Raw genomic sequence first — 27,076 nt, forward strand, 5'->3', positions numbered from 1 at the left:
TGTATGTAAAATAAAAATTATTATCTGCAATTAAATATGTAACTCCTCGTAATATAAAAGTGTATTACTATTATAAGACTTTAAGATATTTCTTTGTAATTTTAAGGTACCTACACATGAAACTGTAAAAAAAAAGTGTCAAACATTTTTACATAAATCATTTTCTCAATATTCGATTGAATCCACCACAAACACAAAATATCCAATGTTGAAACAAAAGTAAATAAATATGTTTTCATGAAATTCCTAACTTACTATATTGTAAACATCTACAGTTGACAATATCATTAAAAAAAAAAAAAAAAATCATAGAAAGTGGAGAAATCTCTGCAGGGAGGACCAAGGTTTAAAACACACACTGTTATTTACTCAACAATAAGTCACAGTTATCCATAACATGTACAGCTGATAACCCTCTTACTCAGAATGCTTCATATCCTAACCCTAAACCCATTTTATGTGCCTAGTTTGACGGTGTAAGTAGCACAGCTTACTGCAAAAAGTCCTAGCAGAATTATACAATCTGAAAGTTGAGCCATTGTCAGAAAGAACCTGTTTGTCTTTCTGTTATCCATTAGAAAGATGGCAGAAGGGCTTATTTACACCAACAGCCTAGTTTAAATAGCTTAAAAACTGTTTTTCTGTCAATGATACGGTTGCTGGTTAAATAACTCACAGAGGTTTCTCTGTCTTCAACAACTCCAGCAGTGGCCAAACAAGTTTAGGTTCCCGGTGATATACACTGTGTTGTCTATGCAGGCTGCCATTTAAGATATCGATTTAAGATAAAACAAATGTGTCTAAATTATTCGCTTCCCACAAGTAGACAGGTTGGAAGTAGCTGATTCTGCTTTGATTCTTAAGATTTAAGTGCTATTTCTTGTGCATTTATTTATTTAAATATATTATAAAAGTTCCTGCTGTGCTTTCTATGATAATGGTAGTATGAAAGTATAGCAAAACAAATGCAAATGCTTTGTGAACCTCTGTATTGTAAATCTGCAAACCCTACTTTAAATAACTTTAGTTTCTAGTTCCTGCCTCATACTGTCGGATCTTTCTAAAGAGACCAAGTACTTTTGATAGAGGGAGCGGTAAAGACTGTTGGAAACCCCGCCCATCTCACCCATCTCGTCCAGCAAGTCCCTACAGACAGAGAGAGGCAGAGAGGAAGAGTGCCAGAGGACAGAAAAAGCACAGCATGTTAAGTTTTGATAAAACTCGTACTGCTGCAGACACCCCACGTTGACATCGTAAGTTAATTTATTTTCAATCCTCTAATACTGTTTTAGCTTTAAAATTGTACTTTATAATAATCAGTGAGGTCTCATAAGACGAGCACTCGTGTTGCCCTTCTCCTGTTCATGATCCATTCTTATGGTTATTTGATGTAATTTATAATGAATGCTTATTTTGTAACACGATATGTCATCTTTGTTCCTATGACCCAAAGATATAAAAGGATGTTCACAGAAATGGTCATTTAAAGTTGAATTCTGGTTTCCAGCCTGAAGGAGGAAGTTCAAAGTCTAGAATGGTTAGTGAGGCACAAGGCGTGGCACTCACTCCTCTCAGGTGTTATGTTGTCTGTATTTGTACAGTGCTGTATGTAGTCATATAGACGGCTTCTGACTGAGTTCCCTCAGGTTAAAGGATCTGTATCTCCCTAAATGTAGTCTTGGTAAACGGAATATGGTTTTGAAAGCATTCTATAATCACACGCTAACATTTTAAAAGTAATGCTTGTCAACAATTTAAAGTGGCACCAAATGTTGGAACAGTAACATCATAGTTTTGTCTTTTTTGTCACAGATACCTTGACATGGAAATGCATATCATTACACAGCTGAAAGTGCCACCCCCCCCAACCGAAACACATCTTATAATAAAGAGTATTATTAACAACAACCTCAAGAGGCTACAAAAATTAGTAAAGGAAACCAACATTAATGAACTTTACCCATGCAAAGAAGTTGATGACCATATAACTCCACTGATAGCTGCTGTTGTAAATCACAATGCAGATATTTTGACATTCCTTTTGCATCGGGGTGCTGACCCAAACAAGGCTTCCCCTAAAGGCTTTACACCTCTGCATTATGTATCACGATCCAAAGCACCAGTTATTTTTGCAGAGGAACTGCTTAAAGAAAAAGCTAATCCAAATGGACAGAGTCCCAAATTCACAGTCACACCAGTGCAAGCTGCTGCCATCAGTGACAGGGACGATGTCTTCAGAGTTCTCCTTTCAGCTGGTGCAGCGGTAATGTTGTTACTTGGGGCTGAACATAAATGTCTCAATGAAAATATATCTAAGAGGATTCATGACCTTGCATTGAGGGGAGATAAATTGTGCTCCAAAATCAGATATTTCCTAGATATGGAAATTGCTGTGAAAGAAAAAACTCCTGAAGAAGTGTTCAAAACGTTCGAAAGTCACATGCTGTCGGAGGATCCTCAGACCCATCTGACAATGATTGAAAGACTTTTTACTGCAAATGGGCAACATGTAGAAAAATACAAGCAGCTAAGTATCAAATGGCTGAAGGACACTGGAAATCTTGACACCTACATTGCAGGTGCCGTCAGTCGCTTTCCAAACATTCCCCAGGACTATGTTGACATGTCAATTCACACTTTACATGCAGTTTTTTGCACTCTTGAAGATATACCAAATGAGCAATCTTTGGATATAATTTCCCAACTACTGAACCAGCTTAGCTCAAAAGAGAGACCTGATAGATGGCTAAATGTTTTGCTCACACTATATGTGATAACACAGAAGACAAAAGGCACAAATAGCTGGGATCAGAACTTTGTTGAGAAGATATGCAAGACAATCGCTCCTTTTGTAGAGAACCGATACCACTCTGACATAAGAGTTCTCACATACGCCACATTCGCAAACTTACTTTCAGTTAAACATGCAACCAACATCTTTGCATCAGTGGGGATAACTTCAGTGCCTGAGGACATACTGATGTCTGCAGAAATGAAAGCAAATGAGAAGCTGAAAGAAGTGCTTAAGCAACTGAAAGATCATCTCAGCAAGCCAAGCATGGACTCTGAGGACTCTACAGTCTTACCTGAATCCAAAAAGAAGAAGAAAAAGAAGAAGAAGAAAAAGAAAAACAAGGAACAGTCAGAAAACCAAGAACAACCAAATGAGGAAGTTTGCACTGCTTCATCTAATCCAACAGTAGGCCCTGTTGAGGAGACCACTTCAAATGTGAAGCCATTCCATGTCGAAACTACTAAATCAATGCCACGCAGATGGGAACAAAGCAGCGTGAGGTGGAGAGAAAAGTTAGAGAAGCTTGTGAGTACTGATGAAAGTGAGGAAACCAGAATAGGGAGCATGATATATGTGGATAAAGAAGAATTCTGCATTGCACAGGGAAGCAATGGCACTGATGTCTTCTTGGGGCTGAGAGATGATGGCGCTGAAGTTGCTATTAAGAAAATGTATAAACGCAACTATGCATTGCTGAAGTGTGAAGAAGGATTTCTACGACTTCCGGCTCTTGATCATCCATTCATTGTGAGATACATTGACCAATCACACGATAACAACTTTGGATATCTTGTTCTTCAACTGTGTGAATACACTTTGAAAGAACACATTGAAACTCATGATGATGATGGGCTGAGAAAGGAACTTGTCCGTCAGGTTCTCGAGGGTCTAAGTGTTCTTCATTGTCAAGCACGTCCCATTCTCCACCGGGACCTCAAACCACAGAATGTTCTGATCGGTAAGATACGTTTACAATACAATGAAATACCGAAAAATATTTAATTTTTAAGCTCTGTCAAAAATATTGTTCCTAATTTTGTTTTCCTGATTTGTCTTTCAGATGTGAAGGGGAAGGCACGATTAGCTGATTTTGGCATCAGTAGACGATTACCCGAAGGACAAACAACTTGTCGCACAGACAAAGCAGGAACAAGTTGCTGGATGGCCAAGGAGACTTTATCAGAAAAGGACAACACTAAGATAGGGTACAAGTCAAACTCTGACATACAGGTCAGTCGTTCTGCTACACAAATGTTATTGGTCACTATGTGTACACATACTTCCTCAATGGCTTAAATGTTATGTTTATTCTTAAGGTGGCAGGGATGGTGATGTATTATATCCTCTCTGGAGGACACCATCCTTTTGGAGACATATCCTATGAATGTGAGAACAACATTGTTAAAGGGAACTACACTTTGGAGCATGTTCAAGACGTGTTGGCAAAAGACCTCATTGAGTGGATGATTGATGCAGAACCAAAGAACAGACCTAAAGTGCAAGAATGCTTGAAACATCCCTTCTTCAGAGACACTGACTGGTAACATCACTTTAAACATACCCAATTGGTTGTGATTCATTAAACTAATTTGCTGTTATTATTTATCTTTTCTATAAATCGTATAAATCTTTTCTAAATAGTCTAAAAAACATTTTAATTTTTCAGGAAAATAGAATACTTGAGAAAGATAGGAAACAGGGAGGAGGTAAAGAACTATCGAAATGCTGACCAGGAATTAATTTCTTCGCTGGAGAAATGTGATGGATCCTTCAAACAGTGGAAAGATAAGGTGACTGCAACAGAAGTTTTATTCTCTTTTTGAAACCAAAAATGTATCCTTACCACAACTTTTTACAAAGTACTGTACACTTATAACTAACTAACATTTGTGTTGATCACAGTTTCCACCCGAGTTGCTGCAGAAGATGGATGGCAAGAAGAAATACCCTGAAAACATCTTGGGATTACTGCGCTGCATACGAAACCTCCAGGAGCACTAGTACGTAACCTCATACTGAATTAAAAATGATTATTCAAACAAACAAGGATAGCACATTATTCAGGGTTTTGTCTAAACCGGTTAACAGGGTCGCTGCTCCCCATTTTCGGCATGCGCCGTTATACCAAAACGCAGATTTTCCCCGTAAAATGTTAAAGTGATGCCAGAGAACAATATTTCTGTCCGTCAAAAAACTGTATAATTACAAAAAAAATATGAAAGTCTTGTCAAATAGACCGTCAGACGGCATAGACAGCTGTGTTTTTACGGAGCTCTGACGTTGCGTTGTTTTTTACATCCGCGGCGCCATCTTGTATACGGGCGTCATGTTGGAGAAGTGATATCGTATAGTGGAGGAAATAAGTATTTGATCCCCTGCAGACTTTGTAAGTTTACCCATTTACAAATAAATTAACAGTCTGTAATTGTAATGGTAAGTTTATATAAACAGTGAGTAAGAATATCAAAAAGAAAATCCAGAACAATCCCAGCCTTGAGCAGGTCTACAATCATGTCTCTGAGGTCCTTAGACAGCTCTTTGGTCTTGCCCATGGTGGAGAGGTTGGAATCTGATTGATAGATTCTGTGGACAGGTGTCTTTTATACAGGTATCAAGTTGATGTTAGGAGTACTTTTTAAAAGGAAGAGGACTTATTTAACCGGTCTGTGGGAGCCAGAATCCTTGTTTGTTGCAAGGGGATCAAATACTTATTTCCCACAGTTAAATGCAAATACATTTGTATCTTTTATATAATGTCAATTTCTGGATATTCTTTTTGATATTCTTACTCTCACTGTTTATATAAACCTACCATTAAAATTATAGACTGTTAATGTATTTGTAAGTGGGCATACTTACAAAATCTGCAGGGGATCAAATACTTTCCCCCACTGTACAAGATCAACGCCACAGTATTGCCCTCATACTATATTTTTCTAGAAAAAAACCCTACTATTTAATACTAAGACCAAGTTATGTAGATGTTCTGCATCGTATCACGACTATCACCTCAGTCCGTTACAAGTTACTGCTCTCTGGCCTGATACCCTGGCCACACACTATTGAATGTAACTCAAAATATACTGTAAATATTATCAGTTGGGTATCAAACTAAAAGTGTAAAAATAAGATTGGAACGTGTGTTATCAGTAGGCTAAAGCTAACGTTAGAAGTTCAAAAGAATGTAAGGTAGTTAGCTAGCTAAATGTTTTGTTAAATAGTATGGCAAACATTCTTCATTCTCTGCACTTTGCCGGACGAATGTAAACAGCATAATAAAAACCCTTCTAGGCATCTAGCAAATCAACAGAAGGGAAGCATTGTAGATCAACTATGATAGAACAACCAAGAAGCACTGATGTAAACAGAATATGCCTCTTCTCACCTCTTAACTTAGAGGTAAAATATTTCCTTTTTTTGTTTGCAGTGAGGATGATGCAGCTCAAGTTGATGTGATGGAGATATATCCTGATCTCTTCGGATGTGTTTACAAGTTTGCCAAGACCCAAGGGTGGAATTCAGAGACCCCGTTGAAGGAAATGTTCCTTAGAGAAAACATCAGCACCAGCTTTACATCCACAAGCCCTGAGGAGCCTCTGTCTGTCCCCGTACAAGAGTCTCAACCCAGGGACTTGAAGTGAAGAAGTACTTGAGAGTCTTCTAAGGAGTCAGAGAATAAAAGAACAAGCAATTCTGAAGTAATAGTTTTTAACTGTTACTGTATAATGTCCAATCTGAATACGCCTGTAAGGCTTTGCGTGTGCATTGTTCATAGTAACTATTTTCCAAAAGCTGATTGTAACAGTATGTAGATCATAAGATACTGTACTGTAGTTCAATTTTGGGAACTTTCTCCTCCAATTCTTTTTTTAAATAACTTTTTTAAAACATTATTATGATGAACTATACTACCTGTATTTGCAACATTATTTTTGTATGGCTTCAGTCTAGTTACTTTACAAATGATTATACACAAGGCATATGATAAATAAAAACATTAGGAAATTGAAACTGTTAACCACTGAATTATCTGCATCTCAAATGAATAACTTTTTGTTTAGCTATTGATGCATCAATATTGCCAGTAAAGTACCTGAAACTGACACACTTCTATATTTTAAAGATTTTAATATAGTTTATTTTTATTTTCACATTTACATTTTAGAATATTTTATCATTTTGCATTACCATGTATGTGCTATAATATGTTGGGGGAGCAGAACGTGAGAGAGTTGATGTAATGAACTCTGAAATATATCATCCTATGTTGATTTCTTTGGGACAGTTAGTGTTTTGAGTGATTTTATATTTTTTATATGTTCTTGTCCATCCTGTCAGAAGGATGGTGAGGAATGAAGTAGCATTCATTCTGTTTTTGAGGGTACTGAATGTTGACTGACAGGTTACAAAATATACGTATATAAAAATGGACGGCAGTACCAGTACTTGTAGTTCACAAACTAGACTGTAGCTTTGTTTTTAGAGAAAACCTCAGAAGTCTAAACTTCAACAACATGCTCCACTGGTGTTGGTGATTCTATTTGAATCTTACTGACTGTAAAATAAATGTATCTGTTGATTATCAAAATAAATGTATAACATCTGATTTGATGATTTTCCTTGTGATTGTATTTGGGATATGGCTCAGTGAAATATAGTTTTAACAACAGACCTCTCAGATTCTCCTTTTTACTGATGAGTGCATGAATGAACTTTAACCAAGTCTCCAGGTGTTAAACTATCCATAAACTTATCTGTAAGATTCTGCTTATAGCTTCGTGTGCGATGCAGACGTCTGAATTTCTAACCTAACAACATGTAATCCTTTGCGCAAATTAAGCCAGTGTGTGTGTCATTTTTACCATATATGATGATGTTAAGCCTGCAGCTCAGTTTCACCCCCATAATATGTAGTACATAAGACAAGTGGCAGTGAGTTTCAAACCTAACCTGTTTCGTCATGAACATTTCTAAACATAAAGTACAAGTACAAATTCCCTGTAACCCGACACCTACCAACCCTCTTATCACACACACGGTTTCCATTCAACTTAAACCTTGTTGTGGTTTTAACAATATGAAATATGCAGTAGGTTGCCTTTTTGCCAGAATGACATGCTCTACTCTACATTATGTTATGGTGGAATGTCAACTTGGATTACAAATGGAATGTTCTGACATCAATCAGTTTAACCCACAAGAACCCGGACATCATTTAGACTAAATAGACCACATAGAACACATTTCTGACAAGTAACCCCCCCTAGTGTTAAAGATCTGAAAAGTGATATATATGTCACATTGGGCTTTAATGGTAAAGTAACTCTTATTTATAACTTAATTAATGAGGATTATTTTTTGTTTTAAATTAGTTTGAACATTTTTTAATTGAAGAATTAAGAATATATTAACTAAATATAATTGAATCAGCTAAATTAACTGAGCAGATCATAGTCATATTTCTAATTGTGACATATGTGTCACTCCAGATTGACTCTGAAAGTTTAAGGTTGATGACCCGATGTGACATTAGTGTCACAGCGATATATCTAATTTGTTTCATATCAATTTGATCAAGACATGTTTCCACAACAGGTTAAATGTTATAAAGGACATATTATGTACGCATTTTAATTCTTAAATGGTTTGAATTGTACCTTTTAGCAACAAAAAACAAGCTTCTGAAAAGGAAGGACAACAAAAACAATCGAGGAGGGACTGTTGTGCTCAGAACATCCTCATTTCAAATGGCAAAAGAGATCGAGCGCGGTTGAGTTTGGAGAGATCAATTATTTTAAAGACTCAAAGAAGACATCATCAGCATTTTTGATATTCCTAATCACATATTCCTAAATCAGTTATACTGGCAGGGATATCAAACCATGACTAACTTTGTTTCTGCCTATTAACTTGTTGTATTAGAAATTTAAAAAAAATTCTCTTTTACCTATTCCTGTTGATTATATGCATACACCAATATTGAAAAATCTGTCATGAGCTAAAACGTGGACTATATCTAGCCACCAACTCAGTTCATCTGATTTACTCATTTAAAACATAAATAGTTAATGTTTAATATTCAAAGAACATAAAATATGCTTGCTAAGGACCAAGTGTAACATTGCATTGGATAGGATTCCATGTTTCACAATTTGATACCTGTTTTTGTCTTCCCACAGATACTGTGAAGCAAAGAAGTTAATATCATCCCACAGTTACAAATGGAAGAATTAGTTATGATAACACGGACAACAAAAGGCACCACAGACTGGGATCAACTGTATTGAGGAGGTTTGCAAGACGATTGCTCCTTTTGTGTGTCAAGACTACTCTGATGACATTCGAGCCTTAATTCATAACTGTTACATGTCTAATATGTAACGTAAAACGCTTTGAGCACATGGAAAAGTGCTCTATATTTTTTTTTAATGAATTATCATTATTATTATTTAAAGGGCCCATGTCATGGCCATTTCCACTGATCATAATTACATTGTTGAGGTATACTAAAATAGATTTATACTGTGCAATTTTCCAAACTCACATTGGTTTCGCATACAGCATCTCTGTCAAGCATGTGTATTCAGCAGTATTCACTTTCTCCACTAAACGACTCGTTGGAGCTCTTGCCCCCCCCTCCCTGTGAGCCTAGTGTGCTCCGATTGGTCAGCTCGGCCACTCGTTCTGATTAGTCAACCACCAGAGAGGCTGCGCCCATGTCTAACAGTGCTTTTCCCGGCTGCTCTCAGCGTAACATCAGTCTTATCATGGCGTCGGCACAGCCGTATATTTTATATACATATATATTTTTAACTGTTGTTATAGAAGAGTGTGACGGCCCCAGGGCCTTTGTCTTACGATGGGGTGGAGCTGAAGAGGCTAATCAGCACGATCACGGACACCTCCGGACACTACGGCCCCAGTCTCTCTCCAAAGCGGCTGCAGGAAGACTAACTCTGCGATCCTCTCAACCACCTATCTCTGCATTTATCACAATAAATGTGCCGTGGTTTTGTAAACTCGTGTATGTCTCCTTGTCTTTGTGGCCTACGAGCCGCTCATAACAAAGAGTAAGTTATTTTTACCCGTTATAAACTACTACTGTTTGATGAGAAATCAAATCATGGTTTGCTATATATGAATTCAGGGAAGAAAGGATAGGCCTACTAAGTATTTCCATTAAACTTTATTTTTAGAAATGTACAAAATGAACATAAATATACATATATACACGGTATATCATCCATTCCTCCTCCTTGCATCTTGCCTGCGCACAGTCGGTGCGGTGCCTTTTAGCACGACGCCTCAGTAGTAGTAGAAGTGCCTTTTAGCACGTCATGGATTGTCCGCCAGGATCTGGCTGGACGAAATCAAATGCAAATCACAAAATATTAGAGAAACTTAGTTGTTTTAGATTCGTTAGTAGTAGTTGTGTAATGAACAGCTTGCCTGCTAATATGCTAACCTAGCTTTGTTTACCTTGGTAGCTAACACGATATGAACGTTAGCTTGGAGGAAAGGCAACTATAATGCAGTGTAATAAAACTACTATGAACAAAAGCTAGTGGTTCATATTAGGCTAGCAATAACGTGTTTATAATTGCAATCGTATACGGGTATTCTGCTACCATACAATGTAACTTGCATGAATACATTGTTTTGCGCTAGCATACAGCTAGCCTCGTTAGCTACATGCAGTATATGTACGGTCACAATGTACGGTAAATCACAGTACAGTATACTGTATAAGTATTCCGTGTGTGTGAATGCAGACATTCTCCTGCTATGAGATACATGTATGCAAGGCCATCTGCTGATATTAGAGTTGATATATGGAAACGCTAGCAACTTAGTTAGCACAGTTAGCACTGTGTCAATGGCTTAGCAGTCCAACACAGTTTACACATTTAAACAGTCTTGTTTGATAAATACACAAATAACAATGCAAACTTACAGGTTGTATACCCAGATCTTCCCCTGCTCCAAACGGTCCAAACAAGCTGTGCATATCCGGCCTCAAACTGGGCAATGTTTTGGAAGCTTTCGTCTGTGAAATGCCGGTTCTTCGAACCTCTGGAGGAGGAACACGCCGCTGCTGGTGTGGCCATAGCTCTTCGGGATTGGTCCCATTTCGTTCCGGGTACCGCATGACATCAGGCGGTACCCGGAAGAATCAAATGGGCAGTGACGTATCTCCAACGAGGCGTTTTGGGGAGGTATTTTCTGTGTTAGAGTTTTACTCGCTACAGGGTGTACTTTGAGGGTTTTGACTCTGCACACCGTTTACATGCATAAAAACCTTCATAACACACAAGGGGACGGGTAATAACCGGAAAAGCATGACATGGGAGCTTTAAGCAAAGTAATTTATGTGGTGTTGAATCTTTTGTCTACAGTTGATGTGTGAAAAATAACAGATAGCCCTAGGGACGTGGCTTGGGAACCGGAAGGTCACCAGTTCAAGTCCCTGAAAGACCAAGTGCTACCAAGGTGTCCCTGAGCAAGGCATTGTTCCCCACACTGCTCCCCGGGTGCCGTACATATGGCAGCCCACTGCTCTTAACACTAGTATTGGTCAAATGCAGAATGTAATTGATCATCCCACAGTTGTCACAGAGGTGGGATCAAGGAATCCTTTCTTCTTCTCCTAAACTGTACATGCAAACTGGAGTATCTAAATAAATGAGTTAAAAATCTGATTGTTGTTTTATCATGTTTGTGATTATGTTCTATGGTAATGGTAGGCTATGTATATCAGTCAGGGATTCCTCTTAATGCTCTTAAACATATTTGTTCTATAATACAAAGTGCTTTGAATATTAAAGGAGGCTCAGTTCATTAATGTCAAAGGATTTAAAAAGCATATTATCTCAATAGTTGTATTTATTTAATAGTTTGTATTCCATCTAGTATTTAATTTAACTGTCTGATTTACTGTTACTCCACCATATGATGCCATCGTGCTTTTATTGTGAAGGAAACCTTCAATTTACATTGTATTCCTCTAAAAAGAGCGCTTCCGTTTAGCTATTTTACAGAAACATTTATTTTATAGTGTCACATATGGAAAAGTGTTGAATTCATATCAGAATTATTGCTCAAAACGCATATTTTTTTGACAATACTTTTATTTTCATCACTGTACCGGAAGTCGTATATCTTTTCCCCACATCTCATTCCGCGCGAATTGACAGCGGAGCCAAAAAACTGTGACACCGCATCCGGATAAACAAACGGGGGAGTGGCTGCTCGGACTGAGGCGGACAGGCAGCCTGTATCCTGACATCTTTTTGCAAAAATATTCCGGATAATAATGCAGTCTTCTAAGAGGAGCGAGAATGACTGGCAGGGGCTGGTGAGCGAGGTGAGTGAGACCGGGAACAGCTGTGCAGAGGCGGACTACTTTTACCGAAGCTCCGGTGTCCATATGGAACAGCTTTACTGTTTGAATAGACCGAGGAGCTGTGCAACATCACAAATAAACCCATTTTTTATTCGTTTTTTGTATGATATGCTGTCTACTGGTTGACTTAAGAGGTGAGCATGTTATTTTGTCAGGCCTCCGGGTTGGAATTTGAAATGCAGTGCCACATGCCCACATCCTTAACACGACCTGATGCAACACACCTGTAGGGCTGCTGCATCTCTACATTGCTCGAATTCATCTTTAATGCTATTTAGAACTATTCGACCAAAGGGGGATATATTAAATAGACATTTATATTAGGCTAATGTTTAAAATGTTTTAAATATGGTGATAACTATATTAAAGTTGTGATAAATAAACAGAGATTAAAGTTTACTTAGTTTGTTGCTGCCTTTAATGCACTTCTAAAATACAACACATTGCTGTTGAAGTATTCGTATTAGCACTATCCTATAATAAAGAAAATGTACTTAAGAAAAATGTCTGCTTTGACTTTATTAATGTTAGATAGTTTCATTTTTATTTTAATACTTAGAATTGACAATTTGTCACTATTTTCACATGTTTTTCTGACCAAACAAACCATCCATTAAGTGGCAAAAATAACTGCCTCATTTAAATTGCATTAGTTGCATCTGTGAAAGAGTGGTTATCATGGCTGAGCTGCAGACACTACAAGCTGCTATTTAATTTGGTTATGAGCTGTACTGACGGATATGAAGCTTTGCTCGTTTCCCTCTGCTGTGTGTTATCTACATGTAAGGCACTTGGCTTCAGTGTGTGTTTTTCCACCTGTAGGGCACTGGTTGGGGTTGGTATTATTTGCACAGTTAAGTGTTTCTAACGAAGCTGGATGATACAGTTGATGTGAAAATGTTATATACAGTTGTACTCTTTGGCCCCTGGAATTAACACGAAAAGTGTCAGTGTCAGCAATTAAAGGGCAAAGCGGCCACAAGAATGCCCCGAAAGCTGTGATCAAACCAATGATGTGGAGAGTCACAGTCCCTAACCTGTGCTCTGTGATGGTGTGTGTGCGGTGTTTGTAGTTCCTGGTGTGTAAGCGGAAGCTGGAGAGTAAGAAGGAGGCTCTGCTCATCCTGTCTAAGGAGCTGGACACCTGTCAGCAGGAGAGGGATCAGTACCAGCTGATGGCCAACCAGCTGAGGGAGCGCCACCAGGGACTGAAGAAGAAGTACAGGGAGCTCATCGTGAGTGCTCATGTTGATCTGTCCTCAGTATTTTCTCTACACACACGTCATTTTCCCTGTCCCCGTGCACTCTCCATGTGGACTTCCAGTTTAAATACTAAACTCTTTTCATATTTTAGGACGGTGACCCTTCTTTGCCACCAGAAAAACGCAATCAAGTAAGTTGTGGTTCAAATCAAGGACTCCATTTATGCCACTGATGCCAAAAGTATTTCTTACTAAAGCATATCTTATATATCTGCTATATGAGTACTGTATTTTTGTTAAAGTATTGCTAAGATTGTACATTTTCAGTGTCAAAATAATATCCACTGACTTTATATGTTCTTAGTTCTCCTTTATGATTCAGTCTCTTAAAGGTTTCAAACATAGGAAAATGTTTGGGAAAAATAATACAATAAATAATACTTTTTAAATAATCTAGATTTATTTTATAAATGTTATTATAATACTTATCTTAATATGTATATATATTTAAAATATACAGTAAAGAAATAAATATTCTACTTGTGGTTGACACTGGAAATGTGATTATTAAGAGTTATATTGTCTTATTTTGTTTGTTTTCTTAATCTTCACTTGTTTACAGAATTTACTTTCTAGATGTGATGTGGCCAATATCTAGACATCTTGGTTAACAGTTATTTATTCATGTATAATCAGAGTTTAGACAGCTACAAGTGTAATATAGGTTAGAAATCAGCCGCAAAATAAGTGTTAATATAATTCTAAATGAAGTATAGAATAGTTAATACAATGTAATACAAAATTAACACGATTACCATTTTAAATATACTTTTCAATGAGAATAATGATCAAACCCTCTCATATCGTGAATTATATTGTTATTGCAATATCAGCCAAATAATCGCAATTGGTAATATTTCCAAATCATGCAGCCCTAATCTCCATGACGATCCACGTGGCCAATCACCAGCTGTTTTCGCGATTCTCCTCCATCTTCTCCTCAGGTGAACCTGGCTCAGCTGCTGAGAGACTCCAGGGAACGAGCCAAAAAGCTGACGGAGGAGGTGAAGGAGCTGGCGCAGAGGCTGACGGAGGCCCAGGGGGACAGCAAGGTGAGGTGACCTGCAGCAGCATGTGACCCCCCCCCCCCAAACACACACACATCCAGTGCATGAGTAGATGTGTTTGAGGGAAGCAGTGAATTTAACTTGTTTTTCCACAGCTGCTAAGGCTGACCATAACTCGACAGAGGCTCGGCGATGAGGAGGTGGGGCCGCGACATTTCCCCCCCCATGAACGTGAGGACCTTGTTCACCAGCTGGAGAGAGCAGGGCTCCAGGTTGATGAATGTTCTTACTTTCTACACAAAAAATCAACATACTGAACCCAGAAAAGCTTCTTATTTGAGATGGTCTCGCATCAAGACTCTAGTAATAAATATTACTTTAATAATGGAGTTTTCTAGGAATATTCACCCCTATCAAGCAGTGGCGGTTCTAAACCAAGTTTAAAGACAGTATGAAGTAATTGTGTAATTACCAGTGGCCACAGGGGGGTCCCTGGTCAGTGTTACGGGGGCACTGGCCCCTGTTGCCACCCCCTAGAACTGCCCCTGCTATCAAGGCTCCGTCCGTAATCGTTTGAATTTTTTTTTGCCAACAATTAACATAATAAGCTGTTGTACATGCCTGACTCTCACCCCATTACTACCATAACTCCCTTACGATACATCCACACAGTGTAGTAAATACTGCCTTTTAGGAGGCTTATAATGTGGTGGTGTTGAATTGGATTTCATTAGGTTGATGAAAAGATTCTGTTCCCTCCTTAAAACCTGCTTTTGAGGTGTTCTTAAAAGCAATTCACCTGTATGCGTTCCAGTAGAGCCTCTCACTCAGCTGAATACAGTATCCAAGGTTTTACAGGTGGGAGCTCCTACACTGCGAACAACTTCCTATGCCCGCTCAGCAAACTCTAACGTCTTTCTGGTTGTCTTTTTCTAGATGGAGGAGATGGAGCACAACATGAAGGCTCTGACCGACGAGCTGCAGGACGTGAAGGCGGAGCGCGGCGTGTTCAGGGAGAAGACCTACCGCCTCAACGTGGAGCTCAACCACGTCCTGGGCAACCGTGAGGCACGCATCATTGATGTGGATGCCCTCTGCATGGAGAACAGGTGAGTGGGACACAAGATCTTTGGGAACTACTTTCCCATATCTCCAGTTCTAGAGAGGCCATGTGTTTTCTACAAGCTGCAGTTTCCCAGACACTTGGTTTCACTCTAAGTAACTGCTTCCTGTGTAGACATGTCTCCATATTTACCCTCTTTCTTTTGCTTTACTGGGTGTTAACACATCAGAATTATTCTGTTTTGGAAATAAAGAGAAGAATATCTGTTTATAAAGAGAACACAATATATTGTAAAAGCTGAAAAGTGAAGTTAAAGATATAACCACATCTTTAAACGTGTTTTTTTTTTTTATTATTTCAAATGTTTCAGAGAAATGTGAAATTTTAATTAAGCTAACGGTGCGTTTCCTCTGGTCTACTGTGAGAGAATTGTCATATATTTACTTTTTATCCGGTTTTTGGCCACATTTTCACCATACATTCATAAGGTCATGAAAATGATAGCGGCAGCCGAACAGATTTTTAACGTGATTCTCGTTGCTGATGCAGGTATTTGCAGGAGCGTTTGGGCCAACTGCAAGAGGAGGTGAACCTGCTGAAATCCAACAGCATGAAATACAAGGTACAGATGGAGGGCCTCGGACTTTGACGATTCATTTGACTTCACGAGAATGTGTATTCTTAAACGGTGGCATTGCAAGCTTTATTCCTCCTTTTATTCGTTCTCTTTTTCTTTCAAACATTTCCCAAATTGGGATCAATAAAATACTTTGTATCTAATCTTATCTTTCCCACCCTCCAACAGACAGCTCTTGAGAGGAGGAAGAACTCCAGCACGTACGGAAAATCAAACAGCAGCAGTCCGCTAACTGGAGTCCTCTCGGCAAAACAAGGTGAACACGCACTGATAAATAGATGAGGACATAATGATGATGAAAATAAAAATATTGCCTTGTAGGTTTACACGTACAATGATTTTTCTTTACCATACACGAACACAGTAAGTGAATAAATTGAACCAAAAGGGACCAAAAATTGAACTATTATAAAAACTATTATAACTTTCAAAATATAAAAATATTTTACTAATATACAAAAACTAAATGGAGTAAATATGACAGTAATCAAATCAGTGATCGGACGTCAAGTGGAGAGCTGTGCAATATATCTATAATGCATTTTAGACATGGTAGACAAAGAAAGTGCTACCCTGATTCTCTCTTCAGTGTAACAAATTGGTTAAAAAAAACCTTTTGTTTCTAGCCGTGCATTATTTAATAACTTCTTCTTTGCCGGTGCTTGGAGCCTCGGCCTGGACTCCAGCGGTGTTACTAATTGTATCGGGAGTGGCAGAGAGCAGGGAATGAGCATGCCAGGATGACTGACAGGAGCTGGCAGCAGCAGCACAGTGGGCTCCGGAGTTAAAGTTAGGAGTGTCTCCAGTAGACAGCTGCTTCCAACTCTCCATCTCTGTCTTACTCTTGTCATGCTGTGTTCCCAAAATCACGTCAAATCACCCTACTTTTTAGGGTGATTTTTTACTTTTAAGTTAAAGTGTTATTGGTGTATTATGTATGGGCAGGTGGTCCCACATGTTTTTGATTATTTTGTCATTTGCACATCTTCCAACTAGGCTGTTGAGAAATGACTAATTTCAAATAAGTTTGCCTGATATTGGATTGCGGTATGACTCACAAAATGGGACTGATTTGATCATATTTCTCATTATCATTTAAAAAACATGTAAAACAATTATAGTGAATACAAAAGAAAAAACATAATTGTATTTAAACACATGTTTTGCCTTTTTAAGAAATAATTTGCCTACTATGATTTGAGTATTGCACTAGACAATATTGTGATTTGTATACATTCAATTAAAGATTCAATATTTAAAGCTTTTATTGTCATATGACTACAGTGTAGAAATGGCAATGCAATTCTTCTGACCTGAGCTCCTCCAACAATCCAACATATATAATAAAATACAAAAATACAAAATAAAAGTAGTGCAAAAAGTCTACATACATGTAAATAGAATATGAAATAAAATAATGTAAATTAAGACAAAATTAAATACGGTTTATTGCATTGATAACTATTTATATAATATATTTGAATATACATTTTAGATTAATTGTGCAATCCCAACTTCAAATAAAATGAGCTGTCTCTGTTTTATCCTCTCCTTCTTTCCCATTCTACCTGTCTTTCTGTATCTACTTTTTATGTTTCCTCTCCCTCTCCTTCGCAGTCCAGGAGCTGCTCCTGGAGGAGCCGGGCTGCAGCCTGCCAGCCACGCCTCAGTCCATCTCCGACCTCAAGTCTCTGGCCACGGCTCTGCTGGAGACCATCCACGAGAAGAACCTGGTCATCCAGCACCAGAGGCACACCAACAGGTACTGAAATACTGCTTTAAAATGATCACAGGAACCTTACCGGCCCCTCTGTTGACTGTAAGGACTTTTTCATTTAACCTCATAAACTTTTCCTTTTTTTACAATTACTTTTACAATTTAAATTGTAATAATCCATGTTGATTATATTTACTATTCACTTAAATGTGTTTCATGACATCAACAGCAAAAGAGGCAATAATGATCATGTCCCCTCGGATGTCATGTGTCCATCCCCACTGATAAACACTGTGACTTTTTCACTCATGTGTCCCGGGAATGAATGCCGATTGTAACCTTTCCCACTAAAGCCAGATGTAAGCGGCTTTATAATGTTTGCATACCTGTTTGAGGATTCTCCTCCACCTCCAAGGCAAACACCGAACTGTGACACACACATACACACACACACTGTTTATCAGGCCCCAGTAACCCGACCCATCGTACCTGGCCTGCAGGATCCTGGGAAACAGAGTCGGAGATCTGGAGAGGAAGCTGAAGACGTTAGAGGTGTCAGGACTGTGGAGTCTCCCAGGTGGGTCCATCGTCCAAATGCTTTCACACAAAGAAAAAAAAGCATTTAAACATGCACCATATGCACTATCCTTCACAAAGTCCCCCCCCATATTTTAATCTCACATACAGTTCTTAAACAACAGAGTAACAGTCATTTATAATAAATATTCTAACAGAACTCTCTTATTAAACATAATTTCAAGGGTGCAGTTATTTGCCATGCATATAAATGTTTTTAGTCTAAGTGTAAAACAAATATTTTACAATTATATTGAATGTTTCCGAGTAATCCAGGCAGAAAACATTGATTTTAATATTTTAATGTCATCTTTACTGGCTGTAAAGCAGTTACTTATGATTAGTAACTTTACTGTACCTCACTCTGAAGTAAGGCATCTTCCCCTGAATACTTAATCCACCTGTAGCTACACCACACCATTAGCAAACACGACCATGTGACCACAGGTAAGTGTGAGCGTGTTGACATAAAGTTGATGTGAAAAAGAAAATGGATAACTGTTATCTACCAGTGCTGAAGAAATGTGCCAGGTAATTGTTTTCATAAACAGAATCCTTTCATACATTGCTCTATTTTATACTTGATGTTTTTAGTAAAAGGCCAACTGGCTTAAAGGGACATTTCACCCCTCAATCAAAAATAAATAACCAATATTATCTATATTGATAAAAATCACTTTAGGTCAGAAGATAAACATGTATTTATTGTTGTTTGGGGGTGAACTGTCTACCAAAAAAAACAAAACGTTCCTACTTTTCTCTCTTTTAAAATTCTAAATACATTATTGAGGTTTTTTGTTCATAACGGTGTTTCTCTCTCTCCTCTCCGGCTGCGTCCCAGGCTTGACCTACCGCGTATCTGTGGGAATTGGGAGTATGTATTCCTTCTGCCCCACTTAGCCCGCCCATGCCCTCCACTCTGTCATGCCAGGACAAATCTGGGCAGACGCCCAGAAAGTGTGTCACCTCGTGCCCACCGTTTACTGTGTGTGTTGACCACCCGCTCATCTGTCTGCTCATGATACCATTGACTGGAGCGGCTGCCTGAATATCACACACTGATCCTCTCGGTCCAGTGGATCCGTCTCAAACACTCAGGGAAAGAAAGATTATATATTAATGTTAGAGTTGGGAGTGTTTTAAGGGCATGAGAGAAGCCTCAGCACGCTACTGTTTTCTGGGGTCGTTTCAAGATGCGCTCAGATTCTCACATCATAAATCACATTTGTGTAGAGTGATACGTAATGCAGCGTCAGAGAAAAGAGAACATGAATTGATTAACAAAAACAAATATGGTGATAGAAAATAAGGTAAAATAAGCTCATAAAAATGCAGAGATTGTTTGTGTAAATCTGTGTCATTATGTGAGACAGTGGATGTACAAAAGAACATTTTAAATGCAGCTTGCATTCAAAAACCCAATAACATAAACAACACCTGCATCCATGCATGAGGCCTAGAAATTAATATTTGTACGTGTTGCAAAGATGGCTGTTTCCCTTCTTCAAAAAGAAACCTCATCCTCAAAGTAGCAAAACCAAACAACAATGTACTCTCCCAAATGTAGGCATCAAAAGTGTCCGTCCCAAATAACATGTACTAAAGAATTTCACCTAAACTATAAATATGTTCCGTGTTTCCCCACTAGAGAGAGCTGTTGAGCCGCGTATTTGTCAGCCTGAAAGGTGGAGGGGCTGCGGCTGGATGGAGGTGCCCTGTCATGAGACCGTCATTCTCACCGCCATAAAACTGACAAGCATCCATTACTGAAAATGATTGCCCACATTACAAACACATTTAGGGGAATGTGCCGTTATTAGGGAATTTGTAGGCGAGGGCCCAGAGTGCCTGACGAGCACGCTGTCCACCACAGTTAGGGAGACAGGAATATAGAGAGAGATGTGTGCGTCTGTGGCCTTGATGTGATATGAAGTTGGGCTGATGGATATTAGAGGCAAACAGGATAGGACGGGGGGGCCTTGGCTGCCTATCGGAGGCCCGGAGAACACTCGAGGTGACTACGCTGTCTCCGGATGAGAGAGAGACAAAAACAATAAGAGTGACATGGATGCAGTGAGTCAGATAAAGATGTGATTGATTGATCGCCACCAGTGAGTGTGAGCTGAACACAGCAAGTGAAAGCCTGTCGGAGTGGCTCGGCTGTTGCAAAGACACAGGTGGAGACAACATTTTTGGGATCTTTTCGGGATCCAGTGACAGATTTTTTCCTGTTAAGAAGAATTGTCCTTGTCAATCCAGAGCTACACAGCACCGCATCGCACTGTAGGGTTCCTATTTGACACGTGTCTCTTATTTCTCATATTATTCAGGATACAGAGTGTATGATCTCATATATTTTTGAAATATTGTATAATGCAGAAGAGCCTGTTGCATTTGCATGATGAGAGTTTGAGTTACATTTGAATAATTTCTAACCATAAAGCAGGGATAGTCTTGAGAATAAAATCTCAAATGGATGCGTTGCATAAATGCAAATTAAACAATTATTGTGACTTTAATGAGGCATCTTTAAGTGCAAGTCAAATTACCAATTATTATTTAATTTTCATTTAACAGCCAAAAAGCATTGAAAAAAGAGAGTGCTGAAGACATTTACGTTCACTACTGCAAATATAATTTGGAAATAAAAAAGTTATTTATTGGGTGTTATATTTTTGTTAAATAAAGAAGCAATAAAGAACATTTACGGCTTCATACATTTTGCAGGTAATGGCACACAAACTAGACAAATAACACAAACGTATCCTAATTAATCCTGAAGGTGCATCAGTGTGTGTACCACATGTCCAATAGTTGTTGAGACATTTCAATTAAAAGAATCTCACACAATAAAAGAATAAACTTTGAAGACGCTCTCAGCTGCTCAATGCGTTATCGCTCACTGTTGCCACGTCAGTATCAGCATAACAATATGGACTGCATTCATAACAATATGGTCTCCGTTCACCATTGATGATTCTCACGCATCGTGTCACCCAGTCATCCATTTTCCCATTCTTCTGTTTGTTTGTGCGCTTCACACATGGATGGTCAGAGAAACAGGCCTATTCACAGTTTGTGTGAAGGCAAAAGCTGATTACAGGCTGTGTGTGTGAGTACAGGTCTGTTTGTGTGTGTTTGTTTGTGATGTCTGGTTTATAGTGCTCCTATCAGTAGCATATGGTGTCAGCCTCAGAGGCGTGCAGCCATCACTAATGAAGACAGATGACAGGGAACTGAAGCCTCTGTAATGCATACGTGCGTGTGTGTGTGTGTGTGTGTGTACTCAAAGTGCCATACATGTGCTCCATCCAATCCACCAAAAACCCTTCATACCACTAACTTTGTCTTTTTGTTTTTGAATGCAAAAGTAACACTTTGTGTGATTGTGGTGTTACAGGAACACGAGACAACCACACAGTGAATGAAAATCTTCAACCGGAGCTTCACCCAACACAAGCCACGCCTTCCCCACACCTGCAGCCACCCAAAGGTGAGTGTGTGATCGTGTGTGACTGGTTCCCCAAGCCATTAACAAGAAAACCTGCAGCTAACCGCATAAGCACTGTAATTAGCCGCCGCGTGCTAAACACTCCTCGCTATCTCCCACGGTTAACCCAAGTGCTTTCCCTTCCCGCCTCCTCTCCTCATTGGTGCAAGCTGCCCAAATGCCATGGCATTTTGGAAATGTGAAGAAAATTCTCGCCCGCTGACATTCAGAAACTTCTGCCGTGTTCTCTTTGAAAGGAGATGGGGGACGGGGGGGGGCCATAAATATGGATGCCAGTTCAAGTAATGTTGCTTTCTTCCTGCATGTTTATGTGTGTGTGTGTGAATGTGTGTGTGGGGGAAAAGGTGGCTGGGACTCTATGTGCAGTCTTTAACCTTTTTGCCTGCACTTCCACAAATATGGGTCAGTAATCCCCAAAGTGAGAGCATATTTTGGCGAAGAGGCAGAACTAAGCTGTTGCTGTTGCCCAGATGCGGCGTCACACTTGTCTTGCGTCCTCTTGTCTGGGGCACTGCTGCTATATTTAGCTTGTTGCCATGGAAGCACTTCAGTCACATAAGTAATTGAAACTTTCTACATTGACACGGTTGTCCAAAAAAAGGAAACTTTTCCTTTAGCTTTCTTTTGAAAGTGTTTTTAGGCCTCAGGGCATTATGCTTTGTGGTTGTGTTCCGATTCTTGAGGAACGCAATATTTTAGAAACCACTGGAGGGAATGTCTTAAAATATGGCACAAATGTACATTTGGACTCAAGGATGAACCTGTTAGATTTGAGTGGACAAGGGACAAGTCACAAAACATGTTTTTGGCCAAGAATTCCCACACTTATTACGACCATTTCACACGAATGGCTGATAGAGGCATTTTGGAAATACATGAAATTAAACTGCAACTGGACTTTTTGGTTGAGTCAAACAATGGCAAGGCATTATGTATAAGTAAGTAACACTATGACTTCATTAATGCACATCATGTGAGCACGTCTTTCAAAATGTTCAGTATATTTTTCTCATTTCCGGACAATAATACCACTTTAAACCTGTTCACCATCTCAGTTTTTGGACTAGTTCTGTATGTGCTTCTCCTCAGGACTTATTTCCTTTTACTGTGTGTGCAGGAAGGAACAGAAAGAAGTATCTGTTTTCAGATAAAACTGTGGCCTAAGATCAAGTGAGTAATTAAAACGACCAGTTGTCTCCTCTCCCCTCTCCCCCTCGTGTCAGATGGATCATCGTGGGAATGCCACTCCGCTGGCAGCGACCTCGGCACAGATGGCACACCTGCACTGCTCCAAATCCTGCAGCCTCTCCCGGGGTTGGAGACGAATGGAATTGACAGGAGAGGCGGAGAAATCTTGACGGAAGACGGAGCCCCCTTGGAACTGGGGGAGGGGCGCAGTCCGGTGGAGGAGGCGGGGCATGAGGTGGAGGGCGTGGAGGATGAAGAGCTGGGCTCCACAGTGGAGGAAGGAGAGGAGGCCGCTCTGGCGCTGGGTGTCACAGCCACTGACTCACACCTTCCCTGGCTTCCAATCAAACAAGCGTCTGCGGATCTTTCAGAGGCGGGTCGGCATCAGCCCGGAGAGTCCCAGGACGATGGGTCAGATCATGAACCTGAACATGTAGAAGCCTCAACCCCAGAGAGCCGGTCCAGCACAGGGGAGTGGGACGTTTTGGATCTGCGCAGAGACGCCTGTCGATCTGAAAACTTGGCATGATCTCCCCTCGTTTAAAGACTTACTCAAACTCTTCTCCTTCTTATTGATAATTGGCAAAGCCTTGTGAAGCTGAACGGCTTGTCAGTATGACATTTCAACGATATGTGTAGGAGGTACTCCAAAGGATTCCTGAAAAACTAGTTCTGAAATATCAGAGAGAAGTAAACAAACATAAGTACACTATGCATTGAAAGTTAATTCTCAATGTAATTTGAGAATGAAAGGATATTCAAATCAAGGGAAAAGCTTACCGGTCCAAAAGCAAGTGGCACTTTACATTTTAATAACTTATGTTAAGGGAAAACAGAGACATGAATGTTATTGCGCAGCAGGGTAATTCAATGTAGTGATTTATTTGAGGCTCCCTACAGCTTTCATTATGTAATTATAATAATAATACATGGTATTTATAAAGCGCTTTTCCTGGTGCTCAAAGACGCCTATACCATACAAGTCAATTACCCCCCTTTAACCTTTGTTTAAAGCCAGGGTTCTTGTGGATACTTAAACATTCTTAAAAGGCATTGAATTATTGAATCTAAAAGTAAGGCATTAATTGGTAATACAATGTCTAAAATCAATCTTTTACAGTCTAAAAACTGCTAAGACATAGAAAGTAGTAACAGGAAGTAGTAGTTTTGTCTCTAAGATATTTGACTTTGGTTTGCTAACGTAGGTTTGGACAGTAGCTGTTTTTAGGGAGGGGCTTAGCCAAGGTTTGATAGCATGAATCATCCTGAGTTGTATTCACTCAGCGTGGCCAGCGCTCATTAGCTCCCTGCTCCACCTAGCCTCTCTGTTTTAGTCAATAAAACGGAGAGAAAACACTTTTTCAGCCGGAGGTTCATTTTGTACACGGACAGGAACAGACAATCTTAAAATCAATGGAGTTGCAAACTTCATGCCCTACAGGAAGAGTTACGAGAATAACAAATATGGCCTCCCTCCGTCCTCCCCCTGCGATTCGATAATCCCAAATGTTTGCTTTCTTCTTCCTCCTAAGGGATGCCACTAACTGAGAGGGGGTCTTAATTGACTTACCAAAAATTGAGAAGAATGTGCTTTGTACATTATGTGTAAATGAATAACTTGAATATTACAGATTCTATTGATGTCTATCCATCTGTACGGGTGAGTTTTTATTTATTTGTATTTATTTGGACGTAGGTATTTGGATGACACTACATGTGCCTTATATGTGGGAAACACTGGTATTTATTCATATAAACTGCATAAACCTGCAATATGAAGTTGGTATTTTCTGACCCATGCACATACAAAACAAAAACACTTTGACATTGAACGATTTTGATTTATATTTGTTTCCACGCAGACAAGAACTTCCTCTGATCTAAACTTGTGGCTGACTTTGTGAGCTTATATTTGTTTGAGCTTTCACACACTGATGAGGTTTGTTTGATATCAATTTTCTGCACCAGAAAATGAGCCCATATCTGCAGCAAATCTCTTCTCTCTCTCTCTCTCTCATTTCTATATGTTCACAAGGTTGGTCTCATTAATTCTGAATGCAGCAGTCTCTGTCTTTTGATTGTTTTGCAGATTAGTGCGGCTTAGCTTGATTCTCTTCTTTCCAGCTTTGAGAGGGAATTGTTCTGACATCATATAGCTACAGTTACACTAGATATGTTGAAATCTGATTTGAAATTTCATTAACAATTAGTTTTTGGTATTATTTTCATTTTGGGTTTTCCCTGAATTCAACTTTTTTGTGTCCAAAGGTTTTATTGCAGCTCAATGTAAATAAATATGCCACCTAGCGCAGAGGAAGCATCTCAGTCCAATTGTATGACTTAAAAAACAAAGTTAGGACATTTTGCCATAACTGTAAAAAGGATGAACGCCCATTTTGATTAGAAGCCAATATAATGCCCAGTGTGTAGAGAGGCACGCAGGTGACAGCTGGCCTCTCCAGGAAAACTGTGTCTAAGCCAGAATCCATGAACTGCTTATTCTGCAGAAGGCCACTTGCTATTTTTAATCTCTGACACAAAATAGAGGCGAGGAAAATAATTTGAGTTTTGGAGCCATGCTGTGTACAGCGTCGGCACATGTGCCAGGCAGCTGATTTGGCACAAAGCAGCAAGCGTTTTTATTCTGAGGAGTTTTAAGTTCATAAAACCAGATGGAGTCTAAAATAATGGAATTGCAAGATGATGCCAGGTTGTATTGGGTTTCTTTTAAAGTCATTAACCGTTTATTTTTACTTTGGCATCCATATGAAAGCCAAAGATCGTTTCTCTGATGTAGGGAAGATCTATCTGACGAAGAATGATCCACAGTATAATGTGAACAATTACATTAAAGTGATGTTTCTAAATCTGGCAGAGCTGGCATTATTTCTGCCAGATTTGGAACCCCTTCTGTAACTATGGCCGGCATGGTCATAATCTCACAAAAATCCCTATGCTGTAAATTGAAAAAAAGTGTATTCTTAATATATACAAATAAACATGCAATTATGTCATTACTGACATTTCATTTTGCACCTCAATATTACTGGCCCATTTAAGTCATTAACACAGTTTTACATCAGACCTAATCAATGGATCACTACTCTTTCTCTCTTCCCTTTCAGGGCTTTTCCCGCCAGAATGTGCATTTTGAAGTGCTTTGATTGGTTGCTGTCAGATGATTTAGGTGTGTGTTCTCCTCTCTGTATCTGTTCTTCAAAGAGTGATCACGGAGAAATCATTTGCGTGTGATTCCTGTAGCTTTGTAGATGGGTTGTCAGCATAAAACCACTAATCTTATGATATCACAGGATGAAGTGGCTTTGTTCTGATCCCTCGCCCCCCCCCCCAGCTATCTCACCCTGCAGAGTGAGAGAGAGGAGTGGGTCACAGCAATGCTCAGCGGCTCTAATAAGTGTGACCACCAGGGAGGGTTTGACGCCCCCTCATCTGTGGATGCTCCAAAGGTCTGAGGGATGGGGGTGGACAGGGGCATGTGGAGCCAGCAGTTTCCAGGCCAACCCCTCCGCAGGGTTAATTACTATACCAACCAGACGCCCCTCCACTGATGGTCAATGCCCTTATGATCCATGCTTCATTTGCTCACCTTGCTTTTTTACGCTTACCTGAGTTTCATCATGTGGCGCCTCGGAGACACTCGAGTGCAGCTTGGTCCCAGGGTGCTCGATTTGAGGAGTGTAACTTTCTGCTCTGTTGCTGACAAGGCTGTTATTATCTGAGATAATAGACCAAAGAGGGGGAAAAGCAGGCAAAATATGTCAGTCATCTTTTCCCTGCTTTTTTCATGTGGAGTTGATCATTCAAATGTATCATCGATATGATGTGCATCATTTGCTTGGTTTGCTCCTACTGCAATTACGCTGTGCATGACTCAGCAGCTGCCAAATAGGAATATGG

The 27,076-nt window shown here is 39.4% G+C and overlaps 2 protein-coding genes across 2 annotated transcripts; both read left to right on the top strand.

The window, feature by feature from the left end:
* Positions 1–1,181: 1,181 nt before the first annotated feature.
* Positions 1,182–6,806, top strand: LOC117487922. The gene is made up of 7 exons (XM_034136692.1): positions 1,182–1,253; positions 1,813–3,752; positions 3,855–4,024; positions 4,111–4,334; positions 4,461–4,584; positions 4,697–4,794; positions 6,222–6,806. The coding sequence occupies exons 2-7, from the start codon at positions 1,823–1,825 to the stop codon at positions 6,433–6,435; spliced, it is 2,760 nt and encodes a 919-aa protein (XP_033992583.1). The 5' UTR covers positions 1,182–1,253; positions 1,813–1,822; the 3' UTR covers positions 6,436–6,806.
* Positions 6,807–12,044: 5,238 nt separating this feature from the next.
* ccdc149a (coiled-coil domain containing 149a) lies at positions 12,045–26,201 on the top strand. Its single transcript, XM_034136728.1, has 12 exons — positions 12,045–12,158; positions 13,271–13,432; positions 13,552–13,590; positions 14,404–14,511; positions 14,622–14,738; positions 15,403–15,575; positions 16,079–16,151; positions 16,335–16,422; positions 17,784–17,928; positions 18,384–18,460; positions 21,860–21,952; positions 23,194–26,201. The coding sequence occupies exons 1-12, from the start codon at positions 12,108–12,110 to the stop codon at positions 23,685–23,687; spliced, it is 1,620 nt and encodes a 539-aa protein (XP_033992619.1). The 5' UTR covers positions 12,045–12,107; the 3' UTR covers positions 23,688–26,201.
* Positions 26,202–27,076: the final 875 nt, after the last annotated feature.

This window comes from Trematomus bernacchii, unplaced genomic scaffold (genome assembly GCF_902827165.1).
Source record: "Trematomus bernacchii unplaced genomic scaffold, fTreBer1.1, whole genome shotgun sequence".
NCBI classification, from domain to species: Eukaryota; Metazoa; Chordata; class Actinopteri; order Perciformes; family Nototheniidae; genus Trematomus; species Trematomus bernacchii.